Here is a 13,301-nt window from a genome sequence, read left to right on the forward strand (position 1 = left end):
ACTGACAACTGCCTCTAAATCTGTACTCCAGAAGACACGCATGACATGTCCTCTCCCTCTCTCCCCCTATTCATCATCCTGACACACATAATCACCTTCTAGCTAAATCACACCTAACTAAGTCACACCAATATGGAGTTTTAGTGTGGTTTTAAATTAAATTTGGCCCTGTATGTAATACAATGAAGTTAATTTCATTTCAGTTCATGCTAATAAATTCAGGGTTAGAAATCTTTTGATTACCAGCACTGGATGAAAAGTGTGGGAAGTAGTATTTTTGTTTTGACAGCACTGAGATTTACCAGATTACAGATGGCACTGTTGGTAATGATTTGCTTCCTTTTTATTACTTTTTTTAAATTAAACAACTTCTTAACTTTGAAAATACTATAATAAGACTACATAATCAAGAAGTTGCTATATAAAGTACAAATCTGTTTTCTTTTTTAAATCATATATATTGGCTTTATATTGTCATTAGCCACCCATCACCATTGGCCATTAAAACCAAAATGTATAAGTATTTAATATTTCAGCTGTCTGATTTGTTATTTTTGTATGTGAAAAAAAAACTAAACAAATTGAAATGTACCCGCACCTTTAGCCAGCTGAAATGTTGCAACCATAAACAACTCAAAATGTGTTATCTTTTATAGATCAATAGCAATAATTAACAAAGAAATATATATTTCTTAAATAGTTCAGTGACACAAACCAAACAAACAGTTTGTTCGAATGAATCCTGTCTGCTAGATAATATCTTTAAAGGTCAAATAATCAGCACGTAAACATCGCCACTGGCTCTAGTGTCAAAAACATGTGCCTCTGCCGTCTCAGAAATGATTTTCTTGTCAGCGTGTGATGTTATCCTGTCATCCCGTGAGTGTTGTGTTTGGCCTGAAGCACTGCATGTGCACTGGGGAATTAATAAAAGCTATAAACATCAGATTTTATACATGAATAGCTGTTGAGGTGCTTTCTTTACACTGTAAATTGCTCAACTACAGTCAAACCACCTTATAAAGAAGTTCGCTAGACTCAATACACTGAATTTCCCTGGCCTTCAACCTTGTGTTTCAATTAAGGTGACCACATAAATACATACAACATATACAAACATTTAGCAACTAAAAAAACAGAAGTCAAAAACTGCATTTGGGAACACAACGTGAAACAACCATCTTTCCATACTTGCAATAAGAAGCGCTTATCAAAAAAAAAGGAAGAAGAAAAAGAAACTTTAAAGACGTCCTGTTTTTTTTTCCATCAAAATAAAAGTTAGAAGAAATTAAGATAAATATAAGTAATGTAATTTTACAGTTGTAATGTTAAAAATAAACATAAAAATGATCAAAATGAAATGATTATAAAATAACATTTTTCTTAAATATCGAATTATTATTTTATATTCTTATTTATTATTTTACAGTAAAATGTTACAATTGCATATTATTATTAAGCCATACTGACATATAATCACAAAATTTTGGTCAAATTGTGCAGCCCTACAAACATGGAACAATTTGGGGTTCATATTTTGGGAGTCCCCAACAACAGGTTGAAGGTCAAACGATAAAAAAATATATATTTAATTGTCTTATAATATACATGTATTTTTACCTTACTTGCTCAACGACTCCCGAATGATTCACTCAACGATTCATTTTTCCAAACCCCTCCTTTATGTGATGCTAATCTGCTGTGATTGGTCGATTGGTCTCATTTTAATTTCATCTGCCCTGTAATGCCTGCAAATACAGTGTTTGTGAGTGTGCTGCTTTGTGTACAGCGTTACCAGGGAAAACGCTATTTTTACCGCTCCAAAAGCGCCACCTAGTGGCAAAGAATGAATGTGCATTTTCATTCAGACCAACGTGAAAAGACCAACAAGTGGGCGGGCAGTATGCTAATGTTTCATGTTGACGTCAACATGAAACAGCTTGGGATTCGTTTTAAAAACGACTTGTTTCAATGATTCAGAGTCGACTCTTTCTTTTGAGAGACAATAACTTTATACACGGTGCTCTTTCAGATTTAAAACTTGGCAGGATGTTTTCATTCACTTAGAGCTGTGTTACACACTGCATGAAAGGTCATTTTCAAAAATTTATAATAGGAGCACTTTAAAATCAAAAAAATATTTTTTTTTTACAAAAAAGAAAAATGCAACAAGTTCTCATGAAATCTTGCAGCCCAACATGATTTCTGAAGGATCATGTGACACTGAAGACTGGAGTGACGCTAATGAGTACTGATTATCATTCGTGAGTAATGATGCTGAAAATTCAGCTTTACATCACAGCAATAAACTACATTTTAACATTCCCATAGAAAACATTCGCAATAATATTACATAATATTACCGTTTTAACTGTATTTTCGATAAAAATAAATGCAAAACTTAACCAAGAACAGCTGAAATGCAGTGTATAAAAATAAAAACACTTTGGAACTTGAATCTGAATAACCTTAAACAAAAAAAAGTAGTTATTGGAAACACCATATAGTCTGAAAACAGACTACTGTCAAACTACTGATAGATATCACTAGTGCAGTAAGTAGCATTGTTACTCGCCCACACCTAAAGAAAAAAGGAAGTGTGAGATAATGGAGGGAAATGAGAGTGAGTGAATGAGAGCAAGAAGCAAATTAAGAAAAGTGAGACAGGAGAGGAAAAGTCTTGAGAGAGCAGGGGAAGTGTGGGAGTCTGATGGCTCTATTCCTGCAGTCTGGCAGCAGAAGGACCTGAAAGGACTAATCTTATTAGTCTGACAGCAGGGATTAGGACACAAAACAGGGGGCCAGACGGGTAGAGTCTGTGAAGAAGAGAAACAAGGCACAACGGGTAGAATATGAAAAAAGAAACATTGCAGTGATGGACAGTAACATCACTGCAACAAACGCTTAAGAGCTTGTTGAGCACTGCACATAGATTACAGCAGCACACAGACAGATTAAAGCCATGTTGTTGCAGGTTGTTTCTGTTCTCTGGATTAGTTTGTAGTATGGGAAGAGTGAAGAATGAGCAACAGATTAGATTTCGCCTGATGTTGATGTATGACTCTGGTCAGAACCGCAGGCGTGAGATTGAAGAGCGCTGTAACATGATTTATGGCTACTTTCTGCTCTGTTAATTTAGACACACATGGGAGTAAAACAGACCAGTGCTACCAAAAGCTAGTGCCGTCCCACTAATAACAGAACTGCTGCACACTCATTCATTTAAAGCAGTATAGGGTCCTGATGCATCCCCTAAAAAGAGGAATGTGTGTGTGTTTATATAGTAGGCCAATATTTATTTACTGTGCGATCCTAGTACTTGAAAATATAGGGCAACGTTGTAGGAGTTCAGTTAAAAGAAATTAGGCTATTATTAACATATTAAAAGACATTCCAGCACAGTTTCTTCTCACAAAGAAATCTGAATTTCAACCCCCACATTACTAACTTCACTGTAGTTCAGCATTGATGCACAATCAAATTACATCTGAAATTATATATTCATTAAGATAACTTACAATTGTATTTTTTGTGCTTCAGAATGATACAATCCCCAAAAGATAATCATTAAGATGCACATGGGTTTTTATACATGCAAACCTTTAGTAAATCAGGGCCTAAAGGAGCATACCATAGACTTCATGCTATATTATGTAAATGTATAGAATTCAGACTATAATGCTACTCCAAATCAGTGTTATTTTAATATTATTTATCTATTAGTATTTATTCTTTTTTTTTTATTATTATCTATTTTTATACTTTCTTAGTTTTCATAATTTTAGTTGAAGTGATTTTGTATTTTTATTCATTTCTATTTAGCTTTAATTTATTTTTATTTCAGTTTTAGTCATTTTAGTACTTCAACAAGCTTATTTTAGTTAGTTATCTCATGTACATTTGGTTAAATAAGTCTATATTTCAGATTTTTTTTCAATTGCTGAAAATTATTTTTAACAGTTTTTTAAATATTATTTATATTATAAACTTTTTTCCCCTCCAACATATAGCTAAAACACACATACACACACCTTTGAACTCACTGGAATGCCAGGTCCAGGTCATTGTCTGGCTTCTTCACACACCGGCTGCCAGTTGAAGGTAAGTGTTTCTGAGATGTGTGTGTGTGTGTGTGTGTGTGTTTAAACAAGTGGTCCAAATATGACCCTAAACATTTGTGCTTTCAGTCAAATATATATTTTAACCCTTAGGTGCCCTTATACAACAGTGGTCTTACACTGCATACTAACACCTATTAATGTGGATGAAGTGTTGCACAAAAGTAAAACCTCTCAGAATGATGCCATTTTTTTTTTTTTTTTACAGTGGTGTAAAAACAAAACAGATGAAATTATTGCAAAAGCCGATGAAGAAATCGGCATGTGATTCTGAAAAAGAGAGACTTCTAAAGACAGCTAAACTACAGCAGTCACATGGTCCATTTGTGATGTTTAAAAAAACAAAAAGAAGGTTCAACAGCTGGCATGTATTAACGTCACAAACTGCCCTTTGGATTCTTATTCCTGACATCTAAAATTAATCTGATGGAAACATAATCTATAGCTCTGAACAGCCTCTGAAATAAATATGAATATTTCCAAATCGTCATGATTTCAGAAGTATAGTGTTTGCTGATCGATGGCGAATACACAAGGTCAAAAATTAAATATACATATATATATATATATATATATATATATATATATACACATATAGCTACAAAATAGGCCTAATGGTTGCAAAACAGACTCAGATTTGTTTAAAATTCTGAATTTGTATTTCAGAGTTGTTATTTGCCAAAAATATTTCGTGTATTATTCATTCACAAGTCCGTCTGTGAAATTTTGGATCTGACACAAGAGAAAGTGAACAGCATCTGTTAAACAGCCAAGCAGGCACATTAACCAGCTGATGCCAAGTGATCTGGATTGTTTAAATGTGGATAATGTTGGAGTCATAAACTCATTCCCAGAAATAAGAATCAAGAATCCTGCAATATTATAGTGCGATCAGCATTAGAGAGCAGAGAACACAAACACACATTACAGCTACACTAAAGCTCCTCATTCTTCAGCTGAAGAACAGTGAAGTGTGCTCGGTGTAAACACTGCACGGCTCTCATTACCTGCTCTGGAAATATGATTAGACGTCTCAATACAATAATAATCGTTACACACAATAATCCCAGGTCTCACACATACACACACACACGTATCTGGTCCTGACAGAATGCCGTTTATCAGCATGTTTTCTTTTCCACAACTTAATTTCAAAACAAACGCATAACTAAAACAATAATCCAAGGTGTTATGTCTGAGGATGTTACGTTTCCGTCTGCACATTGCCAGGCCTGGGCCAAATGTCCTTCAAAAGTAAGTAAAGGGTCAGATCCTGTGGTACATATTCCGAATGTGATGCTTTGAATCATTATTTTCATTTCAAGTGACAAAAATACAGTAAAAAGGAGGACAAGGAAGTTTTGATAGCCTTCGTTCTGAGTCTTTCCTCAAGTTTAAGCACCGCAGTCTTACCTCCATCCATGCATGCGGAAGCCAGGACACTGTTCTCCACAGCGCATACACGGCTGCCCCCGGTCCGGATCCTCAGCGTCTATCTGCAGGACACAATTACACACGCGGTCAATACTAGCTCATAATTTACAGTTGTATTAAACAGAACTTCTGAATAAATTGGTAATAAATGAGATCTGATCTGAAGGCCTTTACACAACACTGTTTTCAACTAAAAAAAAAAATTTGGTCCAAGCGGCCCACCACTACGATCAGTATCGGTCCAGTTGGACACCACCAATATATATACTCTGTCATTCAAAATGCACACACATTAGCACTGTATACTGTGTATACTCGCTCAGTCTGAGTGGAGCAGTGTATTCACTTGCTCTTAATAGTCAGTGAAAGTTAAACTTACTTTATTTTTCATGGCAAATTACTTCTTTTTTTTACAGATTTTGATACAGATTGCTTAATTTTCTTGAGCAGACAACCAGAGGTAACCACTGTTTTTAAATCACATTCTAAAAAAAGATGCTACATGCATGAGCTTTTTTTATTATTTAAATTAAATTGCATAATTTAAAGATTTAAGGCAAACACAGTTGTCTTTAGACTTTGTGAAATTATGCTCAAATGCATTCACTCTCTGAAGGCAGCTGGCGCTTATGTAACAACCATTATGTTTCCTTAGTTACCTCTGTAAACTATCCACCTTATTTTTCAATGCAGAAATAAAAAAACAGGTGGATAAACACTACTTTAATATGCAATAGAGTTAAAATGAAAAGAAAATGCCATCTGAAATTTTCTGAAAACAATCAGTTCCCTTCAGAGATACATTTATATGAACCTCCACCTTCAAGTGACCCTTCGCAAAGAGCTTGATTGACAGGTGATCTGACCAATCATAACGCAGAATCCGCCATCTTGTCCGACAAACAAATCAGACAGGAGAGTAGATTACCTTTGGTGGACTTAAACTTGAAAAATTGTGTGTACTGACATCTTTCCGTGGTTGAAACTAAATATTACCTGATGTTCATTCATGTTTATTTCATGCTTTAAGTATCAGTTCAGTGATCAGTTCGGGTTTGAGGCAATACAGCGATCCTGTCACGACACATTAAAGAGCCACAAAATAGTATTTATGGTTTGAATTTCTTAAAAATGACCAAATTTGAAAGCTGAGACCTTGTTTCATACCAGAAGTAACCCGCTCCGTCTTGTCTGTCGGCGTGTTGTCAGTGTCCTCTTTGCTCTGCGATGTTTTTGTGACTGCGACAGAACATGAAGTGTAGTATAAGAGCAGCATTGTTTGTCGGACATAGCAACAGTAACTAAGAAGGGTGGTTTTTGCGAAGGGTCAATTCAATATTTTGAATTTTCTTTGAATATTTCAAGCATCAGTGACCTTGATCTGTCTGGTCCGGTATACAGAAACAATTACCTAAAAGGTTTCTCATCGGATCCACACGAATGGTTTTGATCTCAAAAAGGTGAGTTTTGAACAAAGTGTTTCTTTACAAAGTCATACATCACCAACTTCTGTCTTTGCATGAATAATACAGCATTTATTGTTGTACAAAGTGTACAGAGATTAACTTCAATGAACTTAATGAATGAAATATGTTGTTTAGGTATGCAGGTGTGTAGTATATACATTCCTGGACTCGCTACATCCACCCAGCTGACACTGTCCTTCGACCTGTATGCTCTGACCTGTAACGTACTAACTATCTGGAAAATAATTCACTCAGGTTGTTGTAAAAGGGATAGTTCACCCCAAAATGAACATTCTGTCATCATTTACTTGTGAATCTCGTTTTAAACCTGTATGACTTTCCTTTTAATCTGTAAAACACAAAAGATGATATTTTGAAGAATGCAACCAAAAAGTGATTTGGCTTCAAATTTATTTATTTTTATCTGATGACTTTCCAGCTCCCGTGGCATTGTGGGATTGTAAAGTGTCCACTAGCTGTGCAATTGAGAATCTTAGCAAATTAAGTATGTCGTTCGTATATTGCATTTAGTATTTTTAGTAATTTTAGTATTTAGTTATTTTGTTGTTGTCCTCTGATGCATTTAATATTCTAAATAATATTTTTCTGTTTTTCTAGGTCTGCGACACAAATTTCTCCAACAAAACACACAGCACCAAAACGTTGAAGAGCAACTCTGTGTTACGTACAAATCGAGATGTTTCTACTGTACAGCTCCATGTCAGGCTTAGTTTAGCCTCAAGGTCTTCTGCTTGTTTGTAGGAACAAATAAAGCAATAAAACTGAGAACTTGTTCTTCAAAACCTGCAAGTGACGTAGTTAGGGTGTTTGAAATCTTTGACATGCCTATATACGGCAACACAACAGCCGTAAAACTACAACACCTGGTTTGCTATCCCACACACACTAAGAGGGAACCCAGGAGAAAGTGTGAGAATCTTTTTGAAAACAAGACAAAGAAAAAAAATGAGTCTGATTTTGTTTTTCAGCTAGGCTACGTAAAGACGGAAATTAAACTTGTAATGTATTAAAATGATGGATTTCATATTTATATTATAGTTTATAGTGTATATCATACCACCACAGTATCATAATACAAATAGCGGAGTACTCAAAAATAGACATTTTCTTTCAGGAGAAAATACGGGTTTGCACAAAAATAGACAATGCACTTTATATGACAAAAAACAAGCTTTTAACATTTTTAAGTACTACATGACAATGCAACGCAGCAATGCACTTTTGTTAAACATCATTTGAATTTCTTAGTCAAGATTTATGCAGACAAGAAGCACTAATAGCTTTGTGTACTATGACAGAACATCAGTACAAAGCCCAGTCAGGATGAGCGAGTGTGAGAGAGACCCTGCGGCCGGACGGCGGCCTCTTGTCGCCAGGAACGAGAGATCTATGGAAACACGCGTGCTAAAACAAACACTGCCTGTAAGATCGGTGAACTCTATCACTTCACTGAAGCAAGACCAGAGCACTGCTATTCACTACTGAGAGAGAGAGAGAAGACAGGATCTTTGAGTGTTTTTTCTCCACTGAATAGTTAATTGCATTAGCCTGTTTAAAAGAATGAATAGGAAAGAATGGGGGAGGTATGAGAGAAAAAAATAAATTAAAAAAAATCGCCTTGTACAGACACAACCGTAGATAACCCAAGAGTTCTGTGAGAAACAAAACTGCCATTTTCAAAGGCATCAAACTGGTGTGGTTATAAAAAAGAAAACCTGCCATACAGGTCCAAAGCTGCTAATGTTCATAGATCTGATTTAATGCACTATTGTGCATTTAAAAACAAAACTGCATCAGAATATATGATATTGATAAATGTATACAAGTGGGTTTGAAAGAGACAAGAATGTATTGTTTTGTTTGTTCTTGTATTTGTGTTTTATTCATTTTGTTAAAAACATTTACTGTATCCCAGTCCAGAATACTTTATCTAAAGCAAGATTCAGTAACATAAGGATTTACACAATACATTGTTTAAACGTTCTCAAACACCCAAAGTAAAGCAAATGTGGAGAGTAAAAAATATACTCAAAGTAACATAAGCAAGGAAGTAATAAATTATTTAAAAAGCTAATTTGTTTTGTCTAATCAGGGCTACATAGACTTACTCAAATGTCCTTAAACAAAACACAAAGTTTGTAGGTTTTCAATTATTTCAAGTGACATAGGCAAGTGAAACTAATATAAAGGAAAGTAAAGCGAGTAACGGTAGTTTTAAAAAATAATGCAAGTAACACTATTAACACAAGTAAAGTGAGTATGTAAAGTACGGAAAGTAACGAAAAAGTAATATAATAATGTAAGTAATAAAGGTGCTAGAACTAACACAAGTAAGTTAAGTAATATAAAGGAAAGTAAAGCAAGTAACAACAGAGTTAAAAATAATGCAAGTTACAATAGTAATGCCACTATGTAAAATAAGTAGTGCTGTCAAACGATTAATCACATCCAAAATAAAAGTTTTTGTTTACATAGTATGTGTGTGTGTACTGTGTATATTTCTTATGTATATAAAAGAAAAGAGGAAGTCAATTAGAGCCCTAGCAAAAACAATGGGTATGGAGAAATCAAGAGTTTGGTAGTTGATGACAGACAAATCATAAAAGCTGTGAAAATGAGCCCTAAAAGACGTGTCTGTAAAAATCACCAACAACTTCCAGAAAGCTGGGGTGATGCTCTGACAATCTACTGTCCTCAGGAGACTTTGACACAGAATTACAGATGCTACACAGCAAGATGCAAACCTCTGACCAGCACCAAACATAGAAAGACAAGATTCGAGTTTGCATAAAAGCACAAAGGTGAGCCAGAAGAGTTTTGGAACGGTGTTTATGGACCAATGAGACAAAGATAAACCTTTATGTGATGGGAAAGCAAAAATGTGGAGAAAAAAGGGAACTGCAAATGATCCCAAGCATACAGCCTCATCTGTAAAGCATGGTGGAGGTGGTGTCATGGCATGGGGATGCATGGCTGTCTCTGGAACAGGCCCTCTTAACTTTACTGATGACTTCATGTATGATGACAGTAGCAGAATGAATTTGGAAGGGTACAAAACCATCTTGCCTACCAATATTCAAGAAAATGCCACCAGATTCATTGGGATCTGCAACTAAATAATAGTTTTTAATCTTTTATATCTGCCTTATGTTCAACTGTCCCAATACTTATGCTCACATCAATGAGTGGGATGAACTGTGCTGTTCTTTTTATTTGGTAAAACATGTATGTGTTGAAACGGCTAATAATAAAATGTGACATTCTGTAGTTTTGTCTCATATTCATCTTTTAATCATATTTGCAAATGCCTTGACTCCACAGCCAACAGAGCAATTTTGTCTTTACTGTTTCAATACTTATGTAGGGCACTGTATATATATGCATGTATATATTTAAGAAAAATGTTAATTTTATATATTAAATATATTTCTACAGTCATGGCCAAAAATATCGGCACCCTTGGTAAATATGATCAAAGAAGGCTGTGAAAATTAATTTGCATTGTTAATCCTTTTGATCTTTTATTTAAAAAAAAAAAAAAAAAAATCACAAAAATCTAACCTTTCATTGGAGAATAAGAATTTAAAATGGGGGGGAATATCATTATGAAATAAATGTTTTCTCTAATACACACTGGCCACAATTAACGGCAATACTTTTTTTGAAACCTCCATTTGCCAGTTTAACAGCTCTAAATGTTCTCCTATAATGTCTGATGAGGTTAGAGAACACCTGACAAGAGATCAGAGACCATTCCTTCATCCAGAATCACTCCAGACCCTTTAGATTCCCAGCTCCATGACAGTGCTTCTTCTCTTCAGTTCACCTCACTCATTTTCTACAGCAGTGGTTCTCAAACTTTTTGCAGTGGCGTACTCCCTGGGGCATTTAATATTCTTCTGAGTACCCCCACTTAGACCGCAGTCACACCTTTGCCATTTAGGGACAATATTTGCCACCTTAACTTGATTAACAGGTGCATTTCTTACCTTTAGGCAATGTTTTAGTAATTGTATGTCATGTTTTATGTCATATTCTTACCATTCCATTAAGTGTATTATTAATACAATAAATAAAGGAATAAATGATGGCAAAACGAAGCGATACTTGTAGATTTAAAACTAAAATCGCCAGTAGGTGGCGGTAAGTCACTGTCTTAATGAGCGAGGCGTCACATCATTCATTCATTCATTCATTCAGTAAGGAAGCAAAAGGCTGTAGTTATGAATGGGTTATTATCAGGGGTGCACATAAGTCTGCATGCGCGACCAAAATAAAAAATGCGCTGTGCATTTGCATACCGACATGGATGACAGCTGTTAATGCATGTTACAATTTTAGATCGACGAAGTGTACTGTATAAGATTTCTATTCAAACTGAAAGCATAATCTAGTCTAGCAGCTGCAGTTTTCAAAGCAAAACTGTGACATTTCATTCACTGACGCTCTTCCATCAGCAGCGCCAAAATAAAAGCTAGCTGATTTCACGTTTGAAAATGATGAAAATTCAAATTCAAATAATAATAATAAAAAAAATATTAGCATTTTATTTTTAAGTTTACTATAAAATAATTGTATTTGTATGTAATACTCCCTTTTTATTTTAAAATAAAATAGTATAATCACACTTGATTATTTAGTTTATTATTATTAAAATAATAAATAAATAAAAGTGCAATAATATTATTATCACTATTATTATTTATTTATAGTTATATTTTATGAGTTATAATCTCCAGGTACTCATATGAGAACCAGGCTGAAAAACTTATGTGCACCCCTGGTTATTAATCACTGACTCTCCGAGTCGTTCAAAGCTGCTTGTTCAAAGAGTCCTTCACTAAAGAAACACCTCTGTTGCTTGGAGGCGCACTCCAGTTCTGTTGCGGATTTCACTGGAACTGTTATCATTTCATTGTAAAATATAACAAACAACTTTGACAATATTGTTTTTAAAATGTAGGCTAATATAGCCTTAATATTATCATTTTTGTTTAACTTATTTAAAATCAATGTCACATTTGCAATCGTTTGGATTGTGATGTTTGGACACAACATCACAAATACAGCAGTATATTTCATTGTACACATGGGTGTACACTTTTTATCCCATGTGTTCACCAAACTCATCTTGAGTGTTTGCTGCTAAAAAGCAGGTTTTCTGACCCCGAGACTCAACTATTTTCTGCAATTCTCCAGCTGTGGTCCTTGTAGAGTCTTTAGTCACTCAAACTCTCCTTCTCACCGTGCATTAGGACGATATAGACAAACGTCCTCTTCTAGGTTTCGTAACATTTTCTGTTGATTGGAAATGATGGTGGAAATGGAATTTTCACTGTTCTAGCTCTTTTCTTAAAGCCACTTCACTAATTTGTGAAGCTCAATTATATTTTGCTGCACATCAGAAATATATTCTTTGGTTTTTCTCATTGTGATGGATGATTAAGAGATTTTGGGCTTTGTTTTCCCCCCTATTTATATTTCTGTGAATCAGGAAGCCATGGCTGGATCATTTCATGTTCATAATCACCCTGGAGTGCTCAAAATTGTAAATATGAACGGGAATATACTTCAGAGATATTTTACTCATAAGAATTTCTAGGGGTGCCAATAATTGTCTCCAACGTGTATTTGAGAAAAACATTTATTTCATAATGATATTTCCCTCCATTTTAAATTCTTATTATCCAATGAAAGGTTAGATTTTTGTGAATTTTTCAATAAAAGATCAAAAGGATTAACAATGCAGATTAATTTTTACAGCCTTCTTTGATCATATTTACCAAGGGTGCCGATATTTTTGGCCATGACTGTATATGATATAATTTATATAAATATAAATATATATGTGCAAGTACAAGTAAATATTTTCAAAATATATGCTGTATGTGTGTGTCTTTATATACATAATAAATATGCACAGTACTACACACACACATATTATGTAAACAAAAACTTTTACAAAAACTGCCCACACCTCCCAACGTCCCTGCACAAAAACTGCCCACACCTCCCAACGACCGGGCGCTCTGTCTGTCTCCAGCCGACGTAAGGAAGACCCTATCTAGGATTAACCCACGCAAGGCTGCGGGTCCTGACAACATACCTGGCCGTGTTCTGAGAGACTGTGCTGCACAGCTGACAGATGTCCTAACAGATATCTTCAACACCTCGCTGAGCCAGGCAGTCGTCCCCACGTGTTTCAAATCCACAACAATCATACCGGTACCAAAGAAATCACCTGAGTCCTGTCTCAATGACT

The 13,301-nt window shown here is 35.0% G+C and overlaps 1 protein-coding gene across 1 annotated transcript in view; it reads right to left on the reverse strand.

Annotated features, from left to right (window-relative positions):
* Positions 1–13,301, reverse strand: part of LOC306848557 (uncharacterized protein) — a 50,838-nt gene that overhangs the window by 33,597 nt on the left and 3,940 nt on the right. The window contains exon 2 of the mRNA XM_079383186.1: positions 5,532–5,614. Coding sequence (XP_079239312.1) covers positions 5,532–5,614 — 83 coding nt within the window. The remainder of the gene's footprint in view (positions 1–5,531; positions 5,615–13,301) is intronic.

Source organism: Barbus barbus (assembly GCF_936440315.1).
Source record: "Barbus barbus genome assembly, chromosome: 28".
NCBI lineage: Eukaryota > Metazoa > Chordata > Actinopteri > Cypriniformes > Cyprinidae > Barbus > Barbus barbus.